This window comes from Bactrocera neohumeralis, chromosome 5 (genome assembly GCF_024586455.1).
Source record: "Bactrocera neohumeralis isolate Rockhampton chromosome 5, APGP_CSIRO_Bneo_wtdbg2-racon-allhic-juicebox.fasta_v2, whole genome shotgun sequence".
In the NCBI taxonomy this organism is placed as follows: Eukaryota; Metazoa; Arthropoda; class Insecta; order Diptera; family Tephritidae; genus Bactrocera; species Bactrocera neohumeralis.
Genome location: NC_065922.1, coordinates 13,996,273 through 14,021,358, shown reverse-complemented (window position 1 = coordinate 14,021,358; position 25,086 = coordinate 13,996,273). Strand labels below are relative to the sequence as shown.

Genomic DNA, 25,086 nt, shown 5'->3' with positions numbered 1-25,086 from the left:
TTGGACCACTATAGCATATATGTAGCTGCCATACAAACTGACCAATCAACCTCAAGTTAAAGATCTTTTTATACTCCTTATTTTTTCTTGTTTTGTATTAGATTATATTAATCTAACTTATACCTGTTGTTCTTTCGATGCACGGCTCTCCAAAATTCAGCGAGTCTAATTTTCACAATGATTTTCGGTCGAAAAAGTAATACGAATAATAAGTCGATAAAGATTAGGTTAGGTTAATCTGGTAGGCCAATAAGACACGCATAGACCAGTTTTGGTTCTTTGCGATACCAGATGGAGTTTAGTTGCTAGGTCCAAGAGGAGTAGTCATCCTTTAGGAGTTTTAACAGCTTCTGTAGCCTCACTACCAATATCTCGTCCAATGTATCATACCATGGGGACCCCAGATGCTTACTACGAGTCTTGTGGGACAAGTGCACAAGCTCTAGACATTTCCTGGAGTCTTCTCGATCTGTTAGCCCCATCCTACGGACGTGTGTCGCCACCAGACAGTGACCATTTAGTATTCCCACCATGTTCCTATAGTCTCTTCTAACGAGTGAGTCGCTTAAAGGGCTACCTTACTAACTTAGGTTTTCTTCATTGATTTTATATTGATTATGTTATGATTAGTTCTTAGAACGTTATGAGGGTATCATCGCTGCTCCAATAGCTGTGTATCTGGTGTATACCATGACATCTATTCTTCGTCGGCGACCATGAAATGAAGCGGAAACTCTTCGAAATTCGCTTAATTGGCGCCAAACATAGCTTTGAAGTGGTTTCACACCGTTTGTTGTCCGGAGTGAGCAAACGTGACTCTAGCGCGGTCTTTTGAGATTACTATTGTCTCAGCTATCTCGCAGACCTTCAATCAGGGGTTTGTCACTGCGAGGTCGTGAACTCGTTCCGTTTTCAGCCGATATCTGGTCATCTGTGGGTGGCTAATCAAAAACCGACGTGTGACCACTTTGACATTAGTTAAGCTATGTATGTACTTTTTGACAAACGTCAACGATGGAGAAGAGTTAACGTATATATTATTGAAGAGCTCATCGATTTCACAAGATTGCCAAAAACAGGAACTGAATTTTCGACCGATACTGGTAATTTTACTTTTTTCTGAAATCGCAAGCACGCCAACTTATGCACGTGGTCAAAATAAAACGACTAGTCCGATTCGTCGACTACGAGAGTGGAGCTACATCCTTGCAGTTTATAGAACTATTATACCATTATTGGAGGTATCTCGATCATACTGTAGAGGTATCTCGAGATCAAATATTACACTTTCATACAGTTTACTTTTGAATGAAGACTGTGGACTCCAGCGTTATAACAGTATCTCTGCCAGACTGTCGACTAGTGGCAGCTTTTTACGATTTTCTGCTGAAATTTCTTCACCACAAAATCGCAAGAAACATTTGGCAGCTTTAATCTCATGCCACCCTATGTGCTCGCTGCCAAAGCTATGTCATAACAATATAGTACATTTTGTCTTTATGTAATTTGACAATTGATCCACACGCTTGTACTTACAACACAGGCACATGCACACACACACACACACACATGACAGTGTCGATATGTCGCCCGTCTGACAATGTCGTAAATGTAAAATATGATACTGCTGGCATGCGGTTTCTGATGGGGTATTGGCAGTGTAACGGTTTCGATTACCGGATTTCTTGCATTCAACTCGCTTCCACTTTATTTAAGCTGAGAAAACATTTTTATTTGCAGTTTAAGTATTTCCACAAAACAAAAAAAAAAAAGTGAAAACCCAAATGATTGCTAAACCACTTGGCACTCGAATTACGTGCATGAGAAGGGGACAACACACACAAAAGCACACATATGCTATAGGTGTATTTCTGCTAAAATTGCTGGAAAGAAAGCAACATCTAATTACAGTTCTCAGGCAATCGGAAAGTATGGGTACAACAACAACAACGTAAAAATAAATACCAAAATGCAAAAGTGCAATAAATAAGAAATGAGTTTGTGCACTCAACAATTAACAGTTATTGCTGATAGCTTTGTGTAATCACGCTTGGTCATGGGAGCGGTCATATTCAGGGTGGCGAGCAACAAACTTCTCTCTCATATCTATTCACTGCATGCAACAGTGTGAGCGTGTGTCGTTGAAAGGTTGTAAATGCATAAATTATAGTTTAATGATTGATCCCTCATGGCTAGGGTGATATGCCATTATACTAGGTATACCGTTATACTAATCATTTGTATATTTTAGCTGGACTATTATGATATTCGAAATGAAAGTAAGAATTTTAAATTAACCTTGTACAAATGCGAAAACTAATTTCAAGCGGAAAGGATATTCTAAGCATCCATTTCTTGGTACCTAATTGTGGCATGTTAGAAATATATTCTATATATCGTCAGCTAAAATGTAAAACAAAGTCACATCACTTTTCACAAGGCGAAGGAAAAATTGTAATAGAAGCTACTCATATTGAAACAATTTCTGAGTTTTGGTTACAAAATGGTTACATCACATAGCGGTAGCTTGAAATTTATATATTGGGTAGTCGAAAAAGTCTTTTCGTATTTCTAATCAAATTTAAACTTTTTTCTTATATTTAAAAATAAACAAATATGTACCAATTTGGTCGAACACTTTTTGCCATTTTTCCGCTAGAGACATTATTCCATCAGTGTTAAACTTTCATCAGTGTAAATCGAAATATTGAAATTTCCAGAAGGGAAGCGAGCGGACCATTGTTATGCTACACGAACTGATAGAGCATCGTCTCCGTAAACTTCACAAATTTCATTCGTGGCTTGTGTGGTCAACGAATCACTATCAGCATTGTTACATGTGTAATGTTTTGTAGTCGTTGTTGTAGTTTCAGTTAGCTATTGTAAAGTAAATTAAGCTCTTGACATCTGATTAAAAATAACGTCATAGAGGAAGTTGTTGTACCGTATTGCATTCCGATTTTGAACGACTTTCCAACTTCACCTGCTCAAGTTTTATATTGATTTCCTATCAGTCATCCACATGCATTTAAAGTGGATCCCATAGATCGATATTCCAGTGTGGAATGGACACACTAACCACTTTGGTAGGGTTCGAGGCCCAACTAAAACCTTTACCGAACTTTGGGTCCGGAAACTCCACATTCAACTGACAAAGTGTCAGTTCTTCCCGGGTTTTAACTACAACAACCACGATACTCCCCGAGGGGCCAGTCGGCATAAGCAGGTTAGAGCGAACTCCAAGAGCTCCTGCTCCCTTTGGTACCAGAAATAAGTCTCTGGTCAGACCTCGTAGACGAAATTACTACCAGTTGAGCTTCCATACTGCTCTGTACTGGTGACTAGGAGTTGAACCCCATACGCATATACCATTCACACAAGAATCTAACCCTAATACTCAGTTAAACGCATTTGCCGCCTAAACAATTCACGCGCAAACGACCCTATATCTTCGGCATTCCGACTAGTGGAGATCACAACGCTAACATCTAAACGTCCATCAGACGAGCTAATCCCCATACCACTAAGATCCCTAATGTCCGAGTACATCGGGCATTCTGCAATTACATGCACCCAGTCCTCTAACCCCGCCCCACAAAAACAATTCGACTTTTCAGATAGTTGCCTCTGCTGCAAAATCCTCTGAATGCATTTTTATGCTCCGTAAGCAGAAAACCTAGACTCAGACAAAATCTGAAGGCTTGGTTACCCTCAACAAATCTAACGTCCTGAATGTACTCATAAGTCACTCGACCGTTAGGACTATTGTCCCAGCGGTCTTGCTACTTACATCTGACCCTATCATCAAGAAACTCACCGCTCCCTAAATATCCCTACCTCTCCACATCATCGTCGGAAATCCAGTCATGCCGCAGCAATCACACCTCACTCAAGTCCCCTCTTAACCTGAATGAACAACACGCTGTACGACAATTAGCAAAGGAGGAGAGGGGTGCACCCAACAGAGCCTGCATATTATCCGTTGAGACTGTGAGACATTCAGGCAAACAGGCAAGCATCATACAACGCTGTATTGAGAGGAGTTTTTGAGACCCCAAGAAACTGACGTGGCTGTTTCCCACAATACAGGGGCTCCATAAGTGGCACAGACCACAAACAACAAGCCACGATGTTTGTTATCTGCCCTTAAGCATCATTGTCACCATTTTTTTCATCGATGTCCACCCCCACACTTAAACCCCAAGTATTTACAATCTTTAAGAGTTGCCCTTCCGCCCGCTCTTATTCAGACCGCGAGCGACCCTTCGGCTCCTTGTGGAATCGATACAACCGACCTCAGCTTCAATATCCTATCCATTTTTTGAATATTTAAACCCAAAAACAAAAAAGTCATCACTATGCCAATTTATTCGACAGATTTGTTTCCTTGTGATATTTTTCTATGACCTATTCTAAAAAATAAAGTACTAGTATTGAAACTGTTATACGCACTATGAGCCCATTTAAAGCATAAAAGGAAATTCACAATATCTAAACATTTCTTGAGTTGGAAACAAACATTTTCTTGTAACCAAGTTTTTCAATAAATTTTCGAACATTTTCGTCTTATAATATTCGAAATAATTCCTCATTTAAACTGGAAATTTCATAATATCCACGAATATTTACATTAATATCTTATTGATTTGATTCACATCGACTTTAATAACTCTGAAAACCGCATTTGTAAAAACGTATTTGTGCGAAGCGAGCATTTGCGCTTCCACGTGTTTTCCGATATTCTGAGTTCATTAGACATGCCACGAACGTATGAATCATGTGATTTTAATGAATGGCGAATGAAATTAAATAACATTTATTTGCGCACGTACATATGTATGTACGTATTTAAATATGTGTACATGTGTGTAGGCATTTGCATATTTTTAAGTACATCATTAACTCAGATTTAACGCATAGGAAAATACACGTCCCTAGAACATTTCAATTACGCGTGAAGTTTGTAATGACCCTGTAAAGAAATTAATAAGGTGTAAACTACAAACCGCAAACTCAATGAATCAGTCGATTATTTTTTTTTATAGTTTGCCACGTAGTTTAAAACACTTGAAATGAAACGTCGGAGACCCTATAAATTATATATAATTATATCTGTACGCAAGTGATCAGCGTGACGAGCTGAGTGTAGTTCATCAGTTTTTGAGATATCGGTCTGATTGCGTACGTCCTTTTCCCCAATGAAGCTGAACTTTTGTTTGAAGGAGTCAGTAGGGTAATATTTTTAAATTTTTTTTTTTTTGGTTTTTTTTGCATTTTCTGTTCCCTTATACCTTATTAATGTAGAAACCCATTTTACCATTGTTTAATACCGCTCGACGTTCGAAGACCACCTAAACTTTAAACACGTTTTTCTCAAAACACACTTTTTGAAACTGGCGGACATCATTCCGGTCTAACTACTCAACCGATTTGCTTATTTTTTTTAAATGTTCACAAAACGCCTGTCTATCGTCCCTACTAGATTCATAATTTTTTATAATTTATTGAGAATGTTATGACAAAATTTATGTAATAAAACATGGGGAAAAATTAAATAAAAGAGTACAAAATATCAATTACTTTTTTATCTATCATAATTTTTTCATGATTCTAGTAGGGACGATAACCATTCACGTATGTTTTAAGAATAAATTGGGTTTTTGTGTTTCAAATGATCCAAACATGAGAAATCGTGTCCGCCAGTGAAAAAACGCATCTCATTCACCCAGCCATTTCTCCGACAGATGTCATAAAAAAATTCCGAAAAAAATTTGTTTATACACTCCACGATATACCTCATGATAAAGTTCTATTATAGAATAAAAATTTCTATGAAAAAAAAATGTCAAAAAAGGCCAGATTACCTTACTGACCCCTTGAACCACCGACATCGAACCACTATAGCATATAGCTGTCATAAAAACTGAACGATCGGACTGAAGTGTTTGTACGGAAAGCTTTGTCATTTGATGATATCTCTTCAAGAAATTTGATATAAAATAGTTTCAAAGGCAATGTTACAATATCCCAATGACTGTTCTGATCCGACTACTGGTCGATAAAACGCTCTCACAAGTTGATTGAACAAAAAAAGTACTTCTATGGAAAACTTTTTTTAGACAAGATATCTTCAATTTGGCATGAATTATTGTAAGACAACGATATAATCTCCGAACAAGTTGTTCACATTAGGCCACAACGGTATATAGCTGTCATTCCAACTGACAAATCAAAACAAAGGGCTTCATAAAATAATGTTTCCCTGTTAAGCAACTTTAATATTATTTGGAAGATTTGTCTATTTTTTGTATTTTTATTTAAAAAAAAACTTGTTGCTTCCATCTGACTCTGCTCTCTTCAGAACTAGGCTAGGTTAGATTAAAAGGTCAGTCCTAAGAAGTATCTCACCTGAACAGCTTAGAACGTCGGTCTGTTGTTGTACCTGTAAACTCCTAAATGCTGTATCAAAAGACCCTTGCGCAAATTTTTTGAGACGACTAATGTCGGTTTCAATTTTGTCTTCTGGTTCACCAAAGATAAAACTACCGATATGTTTCAGCCTCAGTCTTGCAAAGGCTGGACAAAACAGTAGATAATGCCGGAATGTTTCTACCTCACCCTTCTGCTTACAACTTTGATAACTAGCGTCCGACAAGATTTTAAGCCTTACCGAATGTATGCCTGCTGCCATTGGACATTTGTAGTGTAAGAACTTCTACCATTGCGGTTAGATGAACTTTGCTAGATCCATTGGTCCCGTGCTAATCTCAAGACGCCAATGAAGATCCACTCGGACTTCTTCCGATGTGAGCGGGGGAAGAGTGCACCCTCTGGCTACCTCATTGGCTTTGCAGTTGCCAGCGATTCTGCTTTGATCTGGGATCCAAAATATCCTGATGTTAAAGTATTTTGATGTTATTTCTAGAGAGGACAGATACTCATTGACTAGTTTTGAACGCTCAATTAGCGAGCAAGTATTACCGCTTTGCTGTCGGAGTTAATGCTCACCTCCCAGAAAGGGGCTGCACTTCGTAGATGTACGTCTACCGCTACCTTGGTACCAACCACTTCTGCCTAAAAAACACTACAGGGATCCGTTAGTCTAAAGCTAAGATAAATAGAGAGTTCACTACAACAAACTCCATCTCCAACCTTCCCTCCTATCTTCGAGCCAACCATGAAAAAGCTCACTGCGGCTCTTCTCCGGCGAATTCTCCCCACCTACATCCATTCTCAGAACTAGATCATCTAAAACATGAGTTCAATTTTAGTCATTGAACTGCTATTTTTTATAGACTAGCTTGTTGCTTCATTGGAAAATCAAGTTACTAATATAAGTACGTATGTGTGCTTACAGAATCTTCTGTGTTTATGCTGAATTAAGTAGGTGTAGCAGCCACGTTCGTCGCTTCGCCTTTTTGACTGTCGTAACTTTGAAGCGAAAAGCACATAACCGCAAATAAGTGAGCTCTAAAATCGCCACAAACTTTTGACACGTACTGTATACAAACATACATGCATATATACGAAGATGTGTCATTGTCTCTTACTTGCATTTGTGTGTTTTAGATTTTTTCTGTATCTAAACGTACCGATCATAATGACGGTATCATCAATGGCATCATTATTGTGGCATATCATCAGCCACCGCAAGTTTGTCAACGCCTTTCAACTAGCTCGTTTACATACATACATACATATATGTATATCATACAATATAATACATGAGCATGATTGTTTTCGTTTTCTATTATTTTTTTTTTTTGTTTGGTTTTCGATTTTAGTTCGCTAGCATATGCTAATCTGCGAAATTTATTCGATTACATACATACATTCATATACATATACATATATGTATATATACATACATACATAAACACTACGATGTTTAACTCTTTGTTTATTTGCTTTTCAAATTTAGTGCCTCCTCCATTTCTTGCGATTGACTTTAGCATTTGCCTTTTGCTTTATTTTGTTTGCGTTTTATGCACATTTATGTATGTATTTATTTTGGTTTTTATTTGATTTAGTTTTGTTTGTCTTGAATCCATCACACCTGCTTTGTATTCCACTTGCTCAGAGTCACACCCGTTGAGCTTCTTTTGTTTTGACGTAGGCTTCAACTTGATAGTCATCGATCTATGTTTGTATGTATGTATTATATGTACTCTGTGGCTGTGTCTTTATAGTCCGCACATGTCGCATGTAACGTGAAGACTTCGGTTACAAATTTTTTTGCTTGTCATTTTCACTTGGCATTACACTTCACTTGAAAGTTCTTGCACGTGGTGCGAGCACTTTGATTTTTAAATGGCAATTCACTGTGCCGCAAACTGTCAACTGGCAATTGATTTGCATGTCATTACCAACACATATGTTTGTCTAACTTTTTTTGTACATATTTCACTGCCTTTGTCTATGTTTTGAAATAAAAAACATTAAAGAAAGTGATATACATACTTCATTTATTATAAATAGTCTGTCTAGATTGCGATTCGTTTTTTTTCCATGTTAACAGCTTGTAAAGTATGTACTTATATATGGTTCTATGAGGAAACCGTTGACGGAGAGATGGAAAACTAACCATCAACTGTATCTTCAAGGTTCCTGGCCACTGCAATGTTTTCCAAAGAAACGTGGCTGCCATTATGGTAAAGACAGATCTTCTGCTTCGAAACCCAACCTACTACAGAGGAGTGACTATATACATACATACATACATATTAGGTAGCAGGGCGATGATAATACTAGCCTTGAGTTCACTGACATACCACTTGAGTTACTTAATGATTAGACCAATTTCAGCGCTAGGTCACAGCGTATTCGCAAGGAATTGTGAGACAAAAGAGCACACGATGAAAGGATGTTTCATTAACAGTGGAATGGAAAGAATTCCGAGCACTACTGTGCTTGCGATTCACTGTGTATGTTCAAGATCTGGTCAACTATGTGACTAGTGCTCTTAATACTTAGCCCAGCTCACCGTTCTCTAATTGTAAGAATTCTAATTGATCATTGTCCAATCAAGGTTCAGGCGGTAAAATTTAAGATTTTATCAGGTGCCAGTTGTGGAAGTTTGCTTGAAAGAGTACGATGTATAATCATTCAATAACTTATAACTACTTGACCGCCCTTGCGTGATCAATGCTGGAATACCTTGGATTTCATACCTTCAGACAACCAGATGAAATGCCTAAACAGATTTCTGATTGGTTCACAGTGCCCTGTTGATACTGGAAATCCAAGAAGGTAATAGGACTGATTTTCTTTCGCCGCGACTGTACTTCGGAGCATGCGCGCACCGACTGGATTCGGTAGCGGGCGGTAGCTAACTAACGAGCGGCTGTTCAGTTGTCTCCGAGCTCCTGAATGGATCGCTGATGAAGACCGGAAGAATGAGTAAATCCAAAATGAAAACGATGCTCATTGTCTTTTTTGACATCAAAAGCATCGTCCACCATGAATTTATTCCTCCTTGAAGACCGTCAACGTCAAGTTTTACGTGGAAGTCCTCAAGAGACTCAAACGAACGGTCAATCGTGTCCGACAAGACATCGCAGCCGATTGGATGTTGCACCACGACAGCGCCCCTCACACCGCCTTTCTTGTAAACAGCTACTTAAGCAAGGCCGGCAGACCAACGCTTCCACAGCCGCCCTACAGCCCAGATGTAGCCCCCCGGACTTTTTTTGTTTTCTTGCCTGAAAAAAAACAAGCATTTTGAGACGACAGAGGGTATCCAAGTAGTATGCAACTCGGCTCTCATGGCTATTCCGGAGAATGCCTTCCGTGACGGCTTCAATGCTTGGAAATCGCGCTGGCAGCGCTGCATCGCCGCAGAAGGAGCCTATTTTGAAAGTTTTAAAGAATTGTAACGATTGGTTAAATAATTTTTTTTTAAATCGACTCAGTCCTATTACTTTCCGGACAAACCCATTTTAGGAGCTCGCTTTACAAAAGACTGTCCTCAATTCAACCAAGTTTGAAAAACCTTTGTCTTTGTGAAATGTTGATAGACAAGGTATTTACTTGAATCGGTCTTTCGAAAAATTTCATTTAATTCATTGAGAAATACTGTTTTCATAACCCGAAAAGGAGCTAACTAAGGATCTTTCAATTTTGGCAAGCATCGCTCGGCCTTTATTTCAAGCTCTTCATGCAAAAAGCTCTGATCTTTTAATATTAGTCGGTCGACAGCGTACCTCTTAGACAAAACATCAACTGAAATGTATTGAATCCACGTTTATAAGATATTTATAGGTTAGTGTGGTGTTATATAATGTGAAAACGAAGATTTTCAACAGAGAATATCAGAGAGATAAATCTGAGAAAAATTACAGTCTCTGTGCGGGATTTGAGTAGATTAAGTTCTTGAAGATGATCGAAGAACTCCGAGTTTTGGATGATTTTGGGTAAATTTTCATATTTTGAATCTTCACACTTTTTCAAACAATTGCATTTTCATCGTTTTCCACTTTTATTACCAATACAATCTTATGAAGTTGTCTCAACGAAGGTAATATAAATCTTAATATCGGTGCAATTGCAGCGATAGTCACTCCATCAAAAATGCAAACAGCAAAAAAAAAAAAAAAAACAAACAAAATCGCGCTTACCAACCATTCTTCAGCCATTTTGCACAATGTAAAATCTCTCAATTTTTCATGACAACAATCATCAATAAAGTGCACAGAAGATCCGCTCTTAAATGGCTGCTACGGCTGGTGGCAACGGTATGAAGACGAAATCTGTTGCGTGCGCTGCATTGTTTGGACATTTGAAAAATAGACTGCCTGAGCATTAACTCAATCCCCCGTTGTCGGCTACTACGTTTTTCATGTTTGCCATTATTCTTGCACTTCCTCTCATGCCTTACTTCTCTTCTCCGCTGCTCTCCTTCCCAATTTGTTAGCTACAGTTGTCGGCATGTAAAAGGCGGTTTGTTTTTAGAGCGGTGCTGGCACCTCCCACCTACTCCATCTTTCAGCTGTTGTGCCCTGACGGCCAACAAAGGGAAAGGTAAGTGCAGAGTGGAGGCAGCAAAAAATAGGCCAATTCGTGCATTCGCATGCGTTTGTGTGTTGTAATTGTTGGCCTGAGTGTTAACAAGTGTATGCGGCTGCCTCACCTAGGCACGAATCGAACCTAGATTATGTGGCCTATTAGTCGGCCTACACTATTTTGCACTTACATTACTGTCCGTATATGTATTTATGTTTGTATGTTCTGTTGAAGCGTTTGCATGAGCTATGAGCACTCTTTTATGTTTGTTTATGAAGTTTTTGCGTGAATTTTCAAGTAATTTCAAGTAATTTGTATTTTGTTGAATCGACAGTAGGTGTAGGTCTATTTTCTCTTATAATTTGTATAACTGTCAGTACTTTCACTTCACAGTTTGCAAAAATAAAAACCATAATTTTGTTCAATTACATTTGACTTTCGAAAACAAATTATGTCAGTGATTATTTAGTAATTTCCAAAAAAATATGGACTTATGAAGCCTATGGAACTATTGTAAGGGAAAAGAAAGTAAATATTGATTTCAATGTTTTGTACTTAATAGAGAAAGAGTGGAAGATGAATGGTATATAACGAACCAATTATTGTGCCGAGTAATCTGTCACTCCCCGTTTCGTTCTCGAAGCTTAAGGGGGACACCTAGTGTGACACTCTAAAAAACGTAATTTTTTAGGAATTTTCAAAAACTGTCCTATCTATTATTTTGAAATTTGAAAGGTTGTATTTATGCATGCTTCAAGCATCAAAAATATTAAATGTTTTTCGAGTTGTACGAGATCTTCGACGGCGCTAAAAAATGTCCTGTACCGCTGCAGTGATTCCGGCTTTCTCCATAGATGAATCCTAAACATAAAATTTCTGGTTAAAGTAAAATAAAAAATTGTCAAAATTGCGGGGTTATTACATATAGTTGAGTTGAATTTTACTCCAAATTTTAACCAAAAGCTTGAACAGATCAAAAAACCGATAGCTTATTGTTTGTAGAATTATATAGAATAGGCAGAATTTTCATGATGATCGAAACATTTGCCCTCGAGTTATCACTTCAGAAAACTGGGAAAATGCTTTTCGAGCAAAACGCTTTTAAGATAAACTGATGGAGCTGATTGAACTGGGCGGCCTAACTCAAGAACTAATTGAAATGTCGTTTGAAATTTTATATTCCAATTTAAAAGTATAAACTAGCTCCGAAACGGCTGGACTGATCAACTGGAAATTTTCACACGACTTTCATAGATATATTTGCCAAGCAATGAGCGAAGGTAGTAAGGTAGAAGGGAGTTTTAAGGTTATAAGGTATAACTACCTTCCTTATACCTTATAGCTACGATCGAAGGTATTTTTGATAATAACTTTGACAGTTTAAGTTACTCTGAAGTGTAACATTTTTCATAAAAACTCATTTTTTGGGAATCCCCTATTTCAAAGTTTGACTAGTCCCTGGATCATTACCTGTATTTATCTACAGTAATAATCAATATTTTTTGTTAGTTTTTAGATTTGTTAAGCAGAAAAATCTTCCTTACTGCCAGACACCTTTTTCAGTGATCCTCCTTGAGACTGGACACGGAATCAAGGGAATTCAAAATTTTTCAAAAGGAATCGCCAATTAATAAAGTACATTAAATTCTGTAAATATACAGGGTGATCCACTTCGAGCTTCTCTACTTTTTTAAAGAAAAACAAGAAAAAACGTTAACTTCGGCTGCACCGAAGCTAATATACCCTTCACACGTGCATTTCTTTTAGTAACTATGTGTTCAGTTTATATGGAAGCTATATGCTATAGTAATCCGATCTGAACAATTTTTTCGGAGATAATATTATTACCTTAAGCAGTAATCCATGTCAAATTTCGTGAAGATACCACGTCAATGCAAAAGTTTTCCATACAAGAACTTGATTCCGATCGTTCAGTTTGTATGGCAGCTTTATGTTATAGTGGTCCGATATCGGCAGTTCCGACAAATGAGCAGCTTCTTGAAGAGAAAATGACGTTTGCAAAATTTCAAAACGATATCTTAAAAACTGAGGGATTAGTTCGTATATATACAGACAGACGGACGGACATGGCTAAATCGACTCAGCTCAACATACTGATCATTTATATACATATATACTTTATAGGGTCTCCGACGCTTACTTCTGGGTGTTACAAACTTCGTGACAAACATAATATACCCTGTTCACGGTATAAAAAACACAGAAGCTTCAAATTTAATAGGGAATGTTTATTATCATTCGAAAGAACATTCTTTGGCATTTATTCATTGAAGATTATAGCTTTCATATGTTGGCCGCGGCTACGACCTTGCTCAGTACGCCGATTATCTTGACCTTAAGTTGAGAGAAGCTCGCGAAACACAATATTTATAGAACGTGAATTTTCGTAATAAAGTTGAAAAATTTGTAAACGTTGTTCAGGCGTAAGTATTTCTTGGATCATCCGTTATATCCAGTGATACGTTATGGGAATACTTTGGTCTTGTAATTCTCAAATAATTTGCAATTTAGCTCATGCTTTTTGATATTCATGTTCTGTAGAATAAGATAATATAATCTCAAGTAATAAATGAAATATCAAAGATTCATTCTTCAACGGTATAAGTTTATAATTACAAACATATGTATGTACATACATATATACATATGTAATAGGTAAAGTCATAACTTTCAATCGAATACATCACCATCTAATTGCGTGGGCTGTTTCTACTGTCAAAATAACGGTGTTCGGCTTTCTCAACTGTCACACCAGAAATGGTAAACGATTTTCTCGAATGCAACAAAAGGAAGATATCTATTTGAATACATGTAGAATCTTAAATCTAAAGTACACATATATAAACATATTTACATATGTATCTACAATACATATTTGGATAACAATCTGCTAGCGCATCAACGGAAAGAAGAGCAATCCGACAAATGATTTGACAGTTTGTTTACCGCATTGTCGCTTGTGATTGACAGCATGAGCAAGCTTTTTGTAACACTTAACCCGCATAGCTGCACAGATACGCCGCAAATATGTGCATATGTAAGTATGTAACATGCAAATGCAAAAACAATATATTGTATTCATTGAAAGTCGGTGTGTGTGTGTGCATGTGAAGATATGAGTCAAAAGTCATTTGTAATTATCGCTAATGACTTTTGCTAACGGCATTTGAGGTCATCACTGAGGTGAGTGAAAGTCAAATTGATTTTTGTAAAATTAATTATATATATATGCATTTATATTTGCTCATTTCATCACGTGCAATAATTGTAAAATATTGTAAATTAATTCCATTAGCACTTAATCTTCAATAATTTTATTCTTCTTCTTGTTCTCCTTGCAGATAAATTTACGTTTAATACTCGTTAGTGGCAAAACAAAAGAATTCCTATTTAATCCATCAGATTCTGCTGGTGATATCGCACAAACAGTATTCGATAATTGGCCTGAAGGTGAGTGACACATCAATATACACTTAGGTATTTTCCAAAGTAGCTGCGCTGATTATAAATTAGTCCGAATTTAAGATTTTACTTTATTGCTGATAACCATAAACTGACTTTTAGGTATGGTATATTATTATGAGTTTAGATTTATATTGGTAATAATTTCTGAGTGAGTTCTGACGTTGAAGGTTCGGTGTTTGCCTTAGATTATTATAAGCTATCAAGGTTATCTGCATTCAATGATCTTCGTTGTGTTTGCAATCGATGTTATGAAAACAAATTCGACGACCTTACGTTTCTTATAAGTTTTTGATAGAGAATAATGATTTTTTCTAAGATATGGAATCGAAATACCTATAACATAACCCTATTTACAAAGAGTAACCTAAATAACAGAAGTTATAAGTAAAACGAACAGAGGGCATTAATTTCTTCCGAAACGGTAATCAGTCCCAAATATATCTATATATAACTCCCTTGCTCAATTCCAGTAGATGTACTCGAAACTTAAAAAAAAATTCTAACCAACCAATTCCTAGGCTAGGTTAGATGGCTGATGTATAGAGATCACACGAGACTGCTGTACGTAGCACTTTGTGAAACCATATAAAATAAGAACTCCTGTGTTCGAACTTATAAATTAGCAACCAATACAAATTTGCACAAGCGTTTAATTTCCATTCCCGCCAGTTCGGTTAGATGTCTGAAGGTATGCGTCCCGAAGTGTCGTAAGTATTGGCCTCCCAAACGCGGGACATTTAAGAAGGAAGTATTACGTTGTTTCCACCTCATCTTCTTCCATACAGCTTCTGCAGATGGCGTCCGGTAAGATTTCCATCTTTATAGCATGGACGCCAATAGAGCAATGGCCTGTTAAAAGCCCCACAACTAAGAAGACGCTGGCTTTATTGAAGATGAAGAGATCACTAGATCTCTTGCGATCGATCTTGGGCCAAAAGGCTTTTGCAACAGCGCATGTACCGATGCGAAGCCCAGCTATCTAGTAGTAGAACAGAAAAGGATACGGGAGCACCAACCCGCTCCCATTCTACTGATAGCGGTTCTTGGGTCCTTTTCTTGCTAGCTCATCAGCTTTACAATTTCCTGCGATTCCGCTGTGCCCAGGCACCCATACCAGTCTTATCACAAAGACACACGATGCTATTGAAAGCGAGGTTAGGCACTCCTTGACCAACTCTGAACCTGAAGTGGATGGTCACTTATCTAAAGGAAGCTGCACTCCGTGGCAGTAAATCCACTGATACCTTAATGACTGCAATCTCCACTTAAAAAAACACTGCAATAGTCTGAAGCTAAAGTTGATAGAGAGCTCCTGACGGTAAACCCCTTCACCAACCTCCGTAAAGAAGCTCACTGCCGCTCTGCTCTAACAGTTTCTTCCCACCCACAACTCCCTCGTCGGTATGTGGACAGAGAAAGAGCCGCCAGAGTTCGGTTTGGACCTTAGTGCAACACACATGCTGATGAGCGCCGCGCGTTGAACGTTTTCTAGCCACTTTGAAAGTGTAGTATTTTCTAGAGCCCTCCACCACATAAAGACTCCATAGAACATAATGGGCTTGACTATGGTGTCGTAGAGCCAGAGGACCACTTTTGGTGAGACACCCCACCTTTTGCCAAAGGCATCTCTACAGCGGTATAAGGCAGTCGATATCATTTTTGTTCTTTCTTCGATATTCTTCGTATTCGCCGATTGCAGACGGATGACTCCCATTTGTGGCAGCGGTGCCACCGGGGTCTTGCATCTTCTAACTGATTCCTCCTCTGATACAAACATTTAAGTATGTATGTATGTATGTATAACGATCCAGTGTCGAAACTCTTGATTTGGACCTATACTGTCAGAAACTGAACTGTCCGAAATATGGAATTGCTCAGATGGGCAACAAGAGGGGAATTGTGATCCGTGAGGATATCGCCAGACTACTCACATAGTGGGCGTTGCTATGAGAGAGCTATTAGTTTCTTCTTAATATCACAACAATACTGGTAGCAAAGGAGTACATTTGCACTCAACTTTTTTATAAAATAAGCACGTCCGTACATGCTTACTTATTTCTAGCAGCACTATGAATAAAAATGGTTTAAGTTTTTTGTTTCCCGCTTTCGCCAACAATCGTCTGTACCGCACTATTATTCATTGAATCAACAACCGAGCAACGAGGACGAACAAAGACACTCGCAATTATTTATAATCTTAACACAAATTAATTGACGCACTTTGCTGTCCAGCAGCTGCGACAGGAGGCAGCAACAACACGCATTTACAACTGTTATAGCTTCAAAATGATTGTCTACTGCAGACGCCCTATATGTCGGGCGCTCTTTCGCTCTCTTCTCCTGTATTATGCTGCGGAGCAGACGATTGATTGCTGTGGGACATGAACTTATACTCGTATGACAGCAAAAACAACAAACAAAGAAATTGCATCAATTGCCACTATAAGCACCAACACTTCTACATGTCCGCCACATGTAAGCGTGTGTGTTTGTGGGGTAAAGCTGCAGTAGCTAGGTCAAAGTAGAGCACAAATGCGTAAAATGCAATAAAGTGCTGCGAATGGCCGTTCGGTCGGTCGGTCATCTTCGTTGCGCTGGACACTGCTGCTGCATCAAATTCAATTAGCATGCATAACTCGAAGAATGAAAATGTGCTACGTTGCAACAGCCGGCGAGCGCCTGACATGAATTATTGAAGATGCAATGAAATGTGCACAGTGTGTGATGATATGACCACTTAGGCTCTTAAATTTTAAACTGTTCAATTGATGAACCCTTCTGTTGTTTACAAAGAAAGTACTCTGGAGTTCTAAGTTGTTAGTGACTTTACAAATCTCGTAAATGTGCCAAATATAAAATTTTCAACAAATTGGGGTTTCTCTTCCGAAGCTGTTGATAATTTTTTATTGGGGTGTTTTTTACGTGGCGGGTCCCAAACCCAGCGCACAATCCTTAGGAGGGATGGTTCGCCGTCTCTCTTTATCTCGCCTTCAAACGGATGTTCTTTGGCTACCCAGAGGATACTTGGTCTAAGACCGGAAGTCATAGGCTGCTTGAGCCATATGTAAAAGAATCATTTCTGGCCACTTCGAAGTGAGTGGCAATCAGAGAACTTAAAAAGTCATTTTACCCTTAATGAAGCTTAATGTATTAAATTTATGCACTGAACAAGACATACGGACAGACCATATATATTTAAAATCGCTAATAATGCTCTAGTAGATCTCCCAGCCCCAATTAATGTATCAGCTTGATGAAATTTCGGGCCTCTATTAGGTCTATGTTTAATCATTCCTCGGTTTTTGTAATCACGATTTGAAATTTGCTCACGTATTTTCCTTCCAAGAAGTTGTTTGTTCGCCAGAACCACCAATATCGTACTATTAAAGAATATAGCTGCTATACAAGCTGATCGAGCAAAATGAATTTCTTCACCAAGTTTGGCCAGATATTATCTAAGAAAGTGACACAATTTCTGAACAAATTCTTCATTCGGTCCACTATAGCCTATAACTTCTATATAAAGTGACTTATCAAAATCAAGTCCGTTTATGAAAAATTGATTTATTTGATATTGATCATGAATATAAAATTTGACAAAGATTATTATCGAAGACAAAGCTACAATCTCCAAAGATCGGACTACTATATACAGCTTTAGATATACGTTGCCATAAATATATTTTACACCCTTTTAAGCTGAAGTATTGTTGTTGTTGTTATAACGATAGAAAACATTCCTAAAGAATTTCGAGGAATGGTGCCGAGTTACAGTCTTCGGCAGTATAAAAATTCTGGTCCATTCCAGTTACTTAGACGTGATAGCCGTGGTAACGGAATATTATATATTATGGTTAGGCTGGGTTAAGAGGTTGATTCTAACAGGGATCTCACTTCGATAGCTCAGAACGCCGGTCCGTTGTGTTACCTAAACTACCTATATAATAGATAATAAGAGCCTTACAATTGACAAATTGGCCTATCACAAATTCGTTGAGACGGTTAATGTCAGCTTCGGTTATGTCACTTGGTTCGCCGGCGGTAATACTGCTGAGTTGCTTCATATTCTGCTTTGCAAAGACTGGACAATGGCTCCATGCAACTTTGACGACTTGTTTCCGTTAAAATTATTAGCCTTACCGCATGAAAGCCTATGGGATAATGCCTGGCGATGAAGTAACTTGATGTCATTACTAGTGAGGACAGAGATTACTTGACCTTTAAACGCATAGTTAGCGAGCTCAGCTTTAATATTGCGACTCTGCTGTCTGAGTAAATGCTCATTTGCCTGAAAGAGGCTTCACTTTGTAGCAGTACGTATACAACCACATTAATAACAGTCACTTCTGCCTGAGAGCCATTGCAGTGGGCCGGTGGCATAAAGCATATATTTACGGAGACCTTCTTACAGAAAACTCTCCTTCCAACTTTCCCTCCTAGCTGCGACCTATCCATGAAAAGGCTCAATAATCCTCTTCTGCAGCTAATCTTCCCATTCACATGTCTCTCTTCGGTATGTGAAAAGCGAGAAACTGCCAATATTAGCCTCTGGGACGCAATGATCCAAGTCTTCAGAAATGTAGTTGAAGAAGGAGAGAATTTCTACGTGAATTTTCTTGTTCGGACCCCTTCATATGGTCAGCTTCCTTGACTTAAAATTTGAAGAATAAATATGCCACATGTGGACCCATTCAATCTGGCGACAATGAACTTTTTCTCGCACGGTTGTCAGTTTATGACTGCCCAGTGTTATATAATAATTCTGACCCTATTTATAAGTGCACTACACATACAATGTATGCTGACCACTTTTAATTTATGTAGAAATATATAAAGGTGTAGATGTTTGCATTGAGCATCTGTGAGTTATTGGTAAATGCGCCAGCAAGCTGAATTTAATTGAACTCGATTGAGTGGCAACACAAAAAAAATGTTTTTATTTTATAAATAGCATACAATAAGTGCACATATCTGTATATATGTATATACTAAAACAACGTTCTATATACATATGATCCGTACAACAGCAGTTGCATTGCATCAATCACTGTACACAGCCACAGCCATATCTGCTATGTAGCCACTGTCCGTCCGCCTCTATGCACCTCGGCGACTTGCTGCGGCCAAGACCGTGAATTTCCTGCACAATATGTTTTTATGAGTACAACTTTGTTCGCTCCCTGCCATTATTGACAATTTATTTCTGATTTATTGTCACCATAGTAATGCTTTATTGCACACACACACGCTCATACAAACATACACCCATTTAGAGAAACTATTTATTAGATTTTTTCTGATTGCACCTGAAATTGATTTTGCTGCAATTGTTATTTGTTACCACATATTTGTTGTTGTTGCACTTGCTTTGAGTAACTGTTGCTGTCTACAAATAAAAATTACAAATGTTTGTACATATGTATATGTATATACATGGAGTGTGTGTGTGTGCAGTAGTTAACTATTGGAAATTTTCAAAACAAATACGAAGGTGACGTTTATTGTTAATTGCTGGTCTCAATTTATTACTAAACAAATAAACAAATGTAAGTGTATATGTATGTGTATACATTTGTACCTGTTTTGATTTATGTCAATATTTACCGAGTAAGTGAACTTGAAATGTGTTCCTTGATATTGTGCCGTTATATATTCATAGAACTCAAGTTGATACTTTCCGGTGTAAAAAAGCGCATATTACCTAATAACATAATTGCGGTTGTTATTGTTTTACAATAATAAGTTTTTGTGCCGGCCGCCGCATTGAGCGACTAATCGGTTTTATGAACTTCAGTGTCATAATCAATTAATAAAAGCAAACACTTGCATAATTTGTTCCAGAGACTGGTGGTCTTAAATGCCTATAGGCAGTATCTTAAGCTTTTTATACTCTCTCGATTATAATAGTTATTTTCACCAATTAGTGCTTTGTAAAACCTAGAGCTGAACGAGATATGCAAGGTCTGTCGCAAAAGAAATAGGACTGTTAAAAAAAACAACAAAAAATTAATATTTTTCAAAAGTTATATTTTTTTATTCAAAGTAGTTTCCTTGTGCTTCGATACAGCGTTTAGCCCGGTCAATTAGCATTTCAAATGAGTGTTTAAGGTCATTTTTCGGAATGCTCTTGAGAATATCGGTTGTCGCCTTTTGGACAGCTGAAATGTCCTGAAACCAGTATCCTTTCTTGGGCAAATGAAGCTTTCCAAATAGGTAAAAATCACAGGGTGCCAGATCAGGTGAGTGGGGTGAGTGATTAATGGTTAATATGGAGTTTTTTGTCAAAAAATCAGTGACAAGCGTCGACCGATGACACGGCGCATTATCGTGCAACAAGCGCCAGAACCCTGCCTCACTCTATTGTGGTCGAGCGCGACGAATGCGTGACAAAAGACGCTTCATAACACCAAGGTAAAACACAGCATTAATCGTTTGGCCAGGTGGGACGAACTCTCGGTGTACAATACCCTCGGAATCGTAAAAACAAATCAGCATTGTCTTTATTTTTGACTTCTGAAGACGATCGACTTCTGATCGTCACAGAGGTCCTCACGACCTTCTTGGAATCGCTTAAACCACTCATGCACATTACTACGGGATAGGCACTGATCACCATAAACTTTTTTAATCATTTGAAATGTTTCAGTAAACGTTTTCCCAAGTTTAAAACAAAACTTAATATTTGCTCTTTGCATTTTACGACCGATGACCAAAAGCTGCTGTCACTTTTTGATCGATAATATCGATTGTAGTTATCCAATTGTCTTAAAATTTTTACGAAATGTCAACAACAAGAGATCAAATTTTTTATTTCATATACCCACCAATAGGTGGCGCCACCAGAAACAGTTATATTTAAAAAGTTCTGTTTCTTTTGCGACAGACCTTGTATGTATATGTATATATATACAAAACGATAAACCTTCACAGGTGCATTTCTTGTTTGTATGGCAACAATATGCTATGGTAATCTAATATGGACGATTCCGAGCAGCTTATTAGAGAGAGAAAGACGCGTTCAAAATTTCATATCTCAAAAACTGGTAGATTAGTTCTCGTGTATACAGACAGACGGACATACGGACATGGTAATGATATTCAACTCGTCATGCATTATATAAAGATTTGTGCTTGGGTACAAATAAAACTCATCTTCGATCTTCAGTTTAACACTTAGCTTAATGTTTTGACGTACTATGGTGTAGGTTTCCAGTACCATCACCTGCCATTCGGCCCCTTACCATGATGGATCCGTCTCCGTGCTTCATACTGAAAGTAAGATTTTGCGGTTGAAGATCGTAGTTTTTTTTCCGCCAAACCATTTGTTCAGATGCTCTGAGCCAAATAAATTATATTTACTTTCATCAGTTAATAAAACCAAAAAAATAATATTAGAAACCATTCAAACCGTGCTTTCTGGGGACTATTCTTATTGTTTTGAGATTGACTTGGATATTCAGTTGATTTCGAACGGTATCGGTCAGTTTTGGAGCACTGAAAAGAGCATTTTTCTTAGTTTCCCGAACGATAAATGCATCAGCTCTCTCGGAAACGCGTTGCTTTTACTCGTTTTCTGTTTGCTTGCAATTCTTTCTTCTCTAATAAAATGACGAATTATATGCTGCACAGTTCCCCCACTTTTTTTAATGATATTCTGCTATATTCTTGGGAAATTTATCGTCTTGGTACAGTTCAATCACTCGTCTAATTTCTACACTTGTTTGTCGACCCATCTAATCATCAAAAATATCTAACAAGATTAGACAAAAATGCATATTCTTTAAAAAAAAATACCGCTATTTCAGCAAAAAAACACTTGTTTTCGTTTTTGAAGCTTTTTGAACCGTTATTGACTACAACAATAACAGCTCACCTTACAAACAAACCAAAAAATAAAGTGTGTCATAAAGGTTTGAAGTTGGCAATGTGAAGATATATTTTTGAATAAAAATTGGCTCACTTTCAGCGTGACTCACTGTATATATGTAAGTATGTTATAGGGTTCCCCTACGTTTCCTTATGGGTGTTACAAGCTTCGTGGCAAACTTAATATACCCTATTCAGTTTATAAAATTTGAATTAGGTACAAAGCTCATAATTGCAACAACAACGATATGTGCTGTAAAATTTTCGAAAAGTAGGCTTACTATTAGAAGTATAACACCAAAAATATTAATTAAATTATAACTTTATATTACAATCAGTCTATAAACTAGTTAGTCAGGGAGATACCTAACTCAAAAACGACTTGGCGGTAATGAAATTTGGTTCGGGTCATTTGTATATTATATTATACATCATCCTAATAATATATGTACAGTGAAACTTCGATAATTCGTATTTGCAAGGGACCACAATTTAAATACGAGTTATGGAGTTTTTCAAGTTATCAAGTTATACAACATATAGAATATACGAATTATAGAGTTTTTTTTATTTATTTTTTCAATTTTACATAAAAAACAAGAAATGATTGTACATATGTACTATGTTTTCGTCACGTACGGTTTTTTGTGAAAAAAAATACGAATTGTAGAGGCTTTTGAGGAAAAAATACATACACATTTTTCAATTTTTGTCTCAAGAAAAATACGAGTTATCAAAGGGACCGAAATACATGCATTTTTCGCGAATTTTTCTAGGGACCGAAGAAATACTATGAAATATCAAGGTTTTTCGCTTATCGAGGTTACGACTTATCGAAGTTTCACTGTAGTTCAAATTTTTTCCGACATCAGACCACACCCACATCTACTTTTCTTATTAAACTAATCCAGATTTATTTTGATTTTTTTACTTTTTTAAAAATATCTGCGGCGTCGAAAAATACTTCATAAAATAATCCTTCTAACACGATAGGGGTAAAGTATCAGTTAAATTTGACAATTTTTCGGTCGGTTTAAACACTTTCTAGCCCTCATTTACCAAATAGAAGGATCCCTGTGCTACCAATTGGCTTTGCGTCGAATAAAGCGATTAATTTGTTAGATGTTCCAATGAGGCATATATTTCTGACTACAATGTGATTTAATGTCAAAATGGTCAAGATCAGTTAGCGCCTTCTCCTTGCCCCAATATACCAAATATTATAGTTTTCTCCCTTCAGATTGATATTATACAGAATGTAACGTATTACCATATACAATATCGCAGGACTCAGGATCACATATCATAATAAGGAAAAAAGAAGTGAATATATTTCCAAAAATATATTGCAAGGATCCACTACTTTCCTAGCATTCAAATGATGAACATAGATTACACAATATTTAGATAAATATTTCGACCGTAAAACAACACAACAAAGCGCCTAGAAGTAGACATCTGAGTCAAATAGCAATTGTCTTTGAAAAATATTTCAACCTATATTTGTGACCTGTTGATACCTGCTTAGCAAATATATTGCCATTTGCAAGTTTTCTAGTTGCTAAATAGTAAATTACATAAGCTTATAAAGGAAACTATAATCATTAGCCTCAATTTTAACCTAAATAATATCGAATATCACTAAATTGTAAGTGAAAACTTCGACTAACTTATGCTTCCTGCATATAACATACAATTGTACATTTTAGTGCCCCATAATAAATGTGTAATGATTCGAAAGCATTCTTGAGTAGCCCTCAAATGGTGACAAATGCTACCAGTTAGTCAACAAATGGTTATAAAATGGTTATAAAGCTTTCAACTGTACCAATTTTTACAGTTTATGGACTGATCCAAATTGGAACAGAAAATTATTTAAAAATAAGAAGTCTTATTAGCAAATCCATAATTTATTTTTATTTCAGGGGTCACATAGGTTTCCTCTGGTAAAAAACAGTCTTTTTCAACAATTTTTTTCTCATGTAAAAAATTAAAATATTTTATTAGAATTTTTTATTGCTACAAACATACAATATTAACAAAGAAATTCTGAAATTTTTGGAAAAAAATATTTTAAACTCGGCCACTGCGACGCCATTTCCGGTGACCCCTTGGAAAAAAGATACGTCCGCCTTGGCAGGATAACTCCTTACAGGATCATCTAAAGTGAAAAAATACGTGTTTTAGTTAAAACCTTAACTTAGAACTTGGACGAAGGAAAAAAACTGAAAATTGGATTTTTGGCAGAAATTTTTACAAAAAAGGGAGAATTTCGCGAAAAAAAACCAATTCTTCGTCCAAGTCTTTAAGAATTGTATTTCAAAGACCTGTGTTAAAATTTCATGAAGATCGGTTGAATAGTTCTCAAGAAATCTTGGCAATCAACTTCAAAAACACAGTTTCGAGAAAAATGCGTTTAAAGACGGCGCACTTAGTCTAGCTAGCCTTGAGCGCACAAGTTCTCAAGGCTGTCTCTCCGAAACTATTACTCGGATCAACTTGATAATTTAGGACAATATTCTAGAGAGAATATAGAGAGAATATATAGAGAATAAGACAATAAAAAAATTAGACTTTTTGAAACCCGTTAACCCATTTTAACCACTAAATCTCGAATAGAGTTTGTTTGGTTAGATTTGCTATCTGAAGTTCTTAAAGAAGGCTACTTTTTAATATCTTAAGCAAAACATATTTGTGAAAAGAATCTATAAAGTTGCTATATATTTCTTCTCC

The 25,086-nt window shown here is 37.0% G+C and overlaps 1 protein-coding gene across 4 annotated transcripts in view; it reads left to right on the top strand.

Annotated features, from left to right (window-relative positions):
* Positions 1–25,086, top strand: part of LOC126758829 (myb-like protein AA) — a 143,397-nt gene that overhangs the window by 109,753 nt on the left and 8,558 nt on the right. For all 4 annotated transcript variants that reach the window (XM_050473222.1, XM_050473220.1, XM_050473221.1 and 1 more), the window contains exon 3: positions 14,364–14,472. In XM_050473222.1, the coding sequence (XP_050329179.1) occupies positions 14,364–14,472 (109 nt within the window). The remainder of the gene's footprint in view (positions 1–14,363; positions 14,473–25,086) is intronic.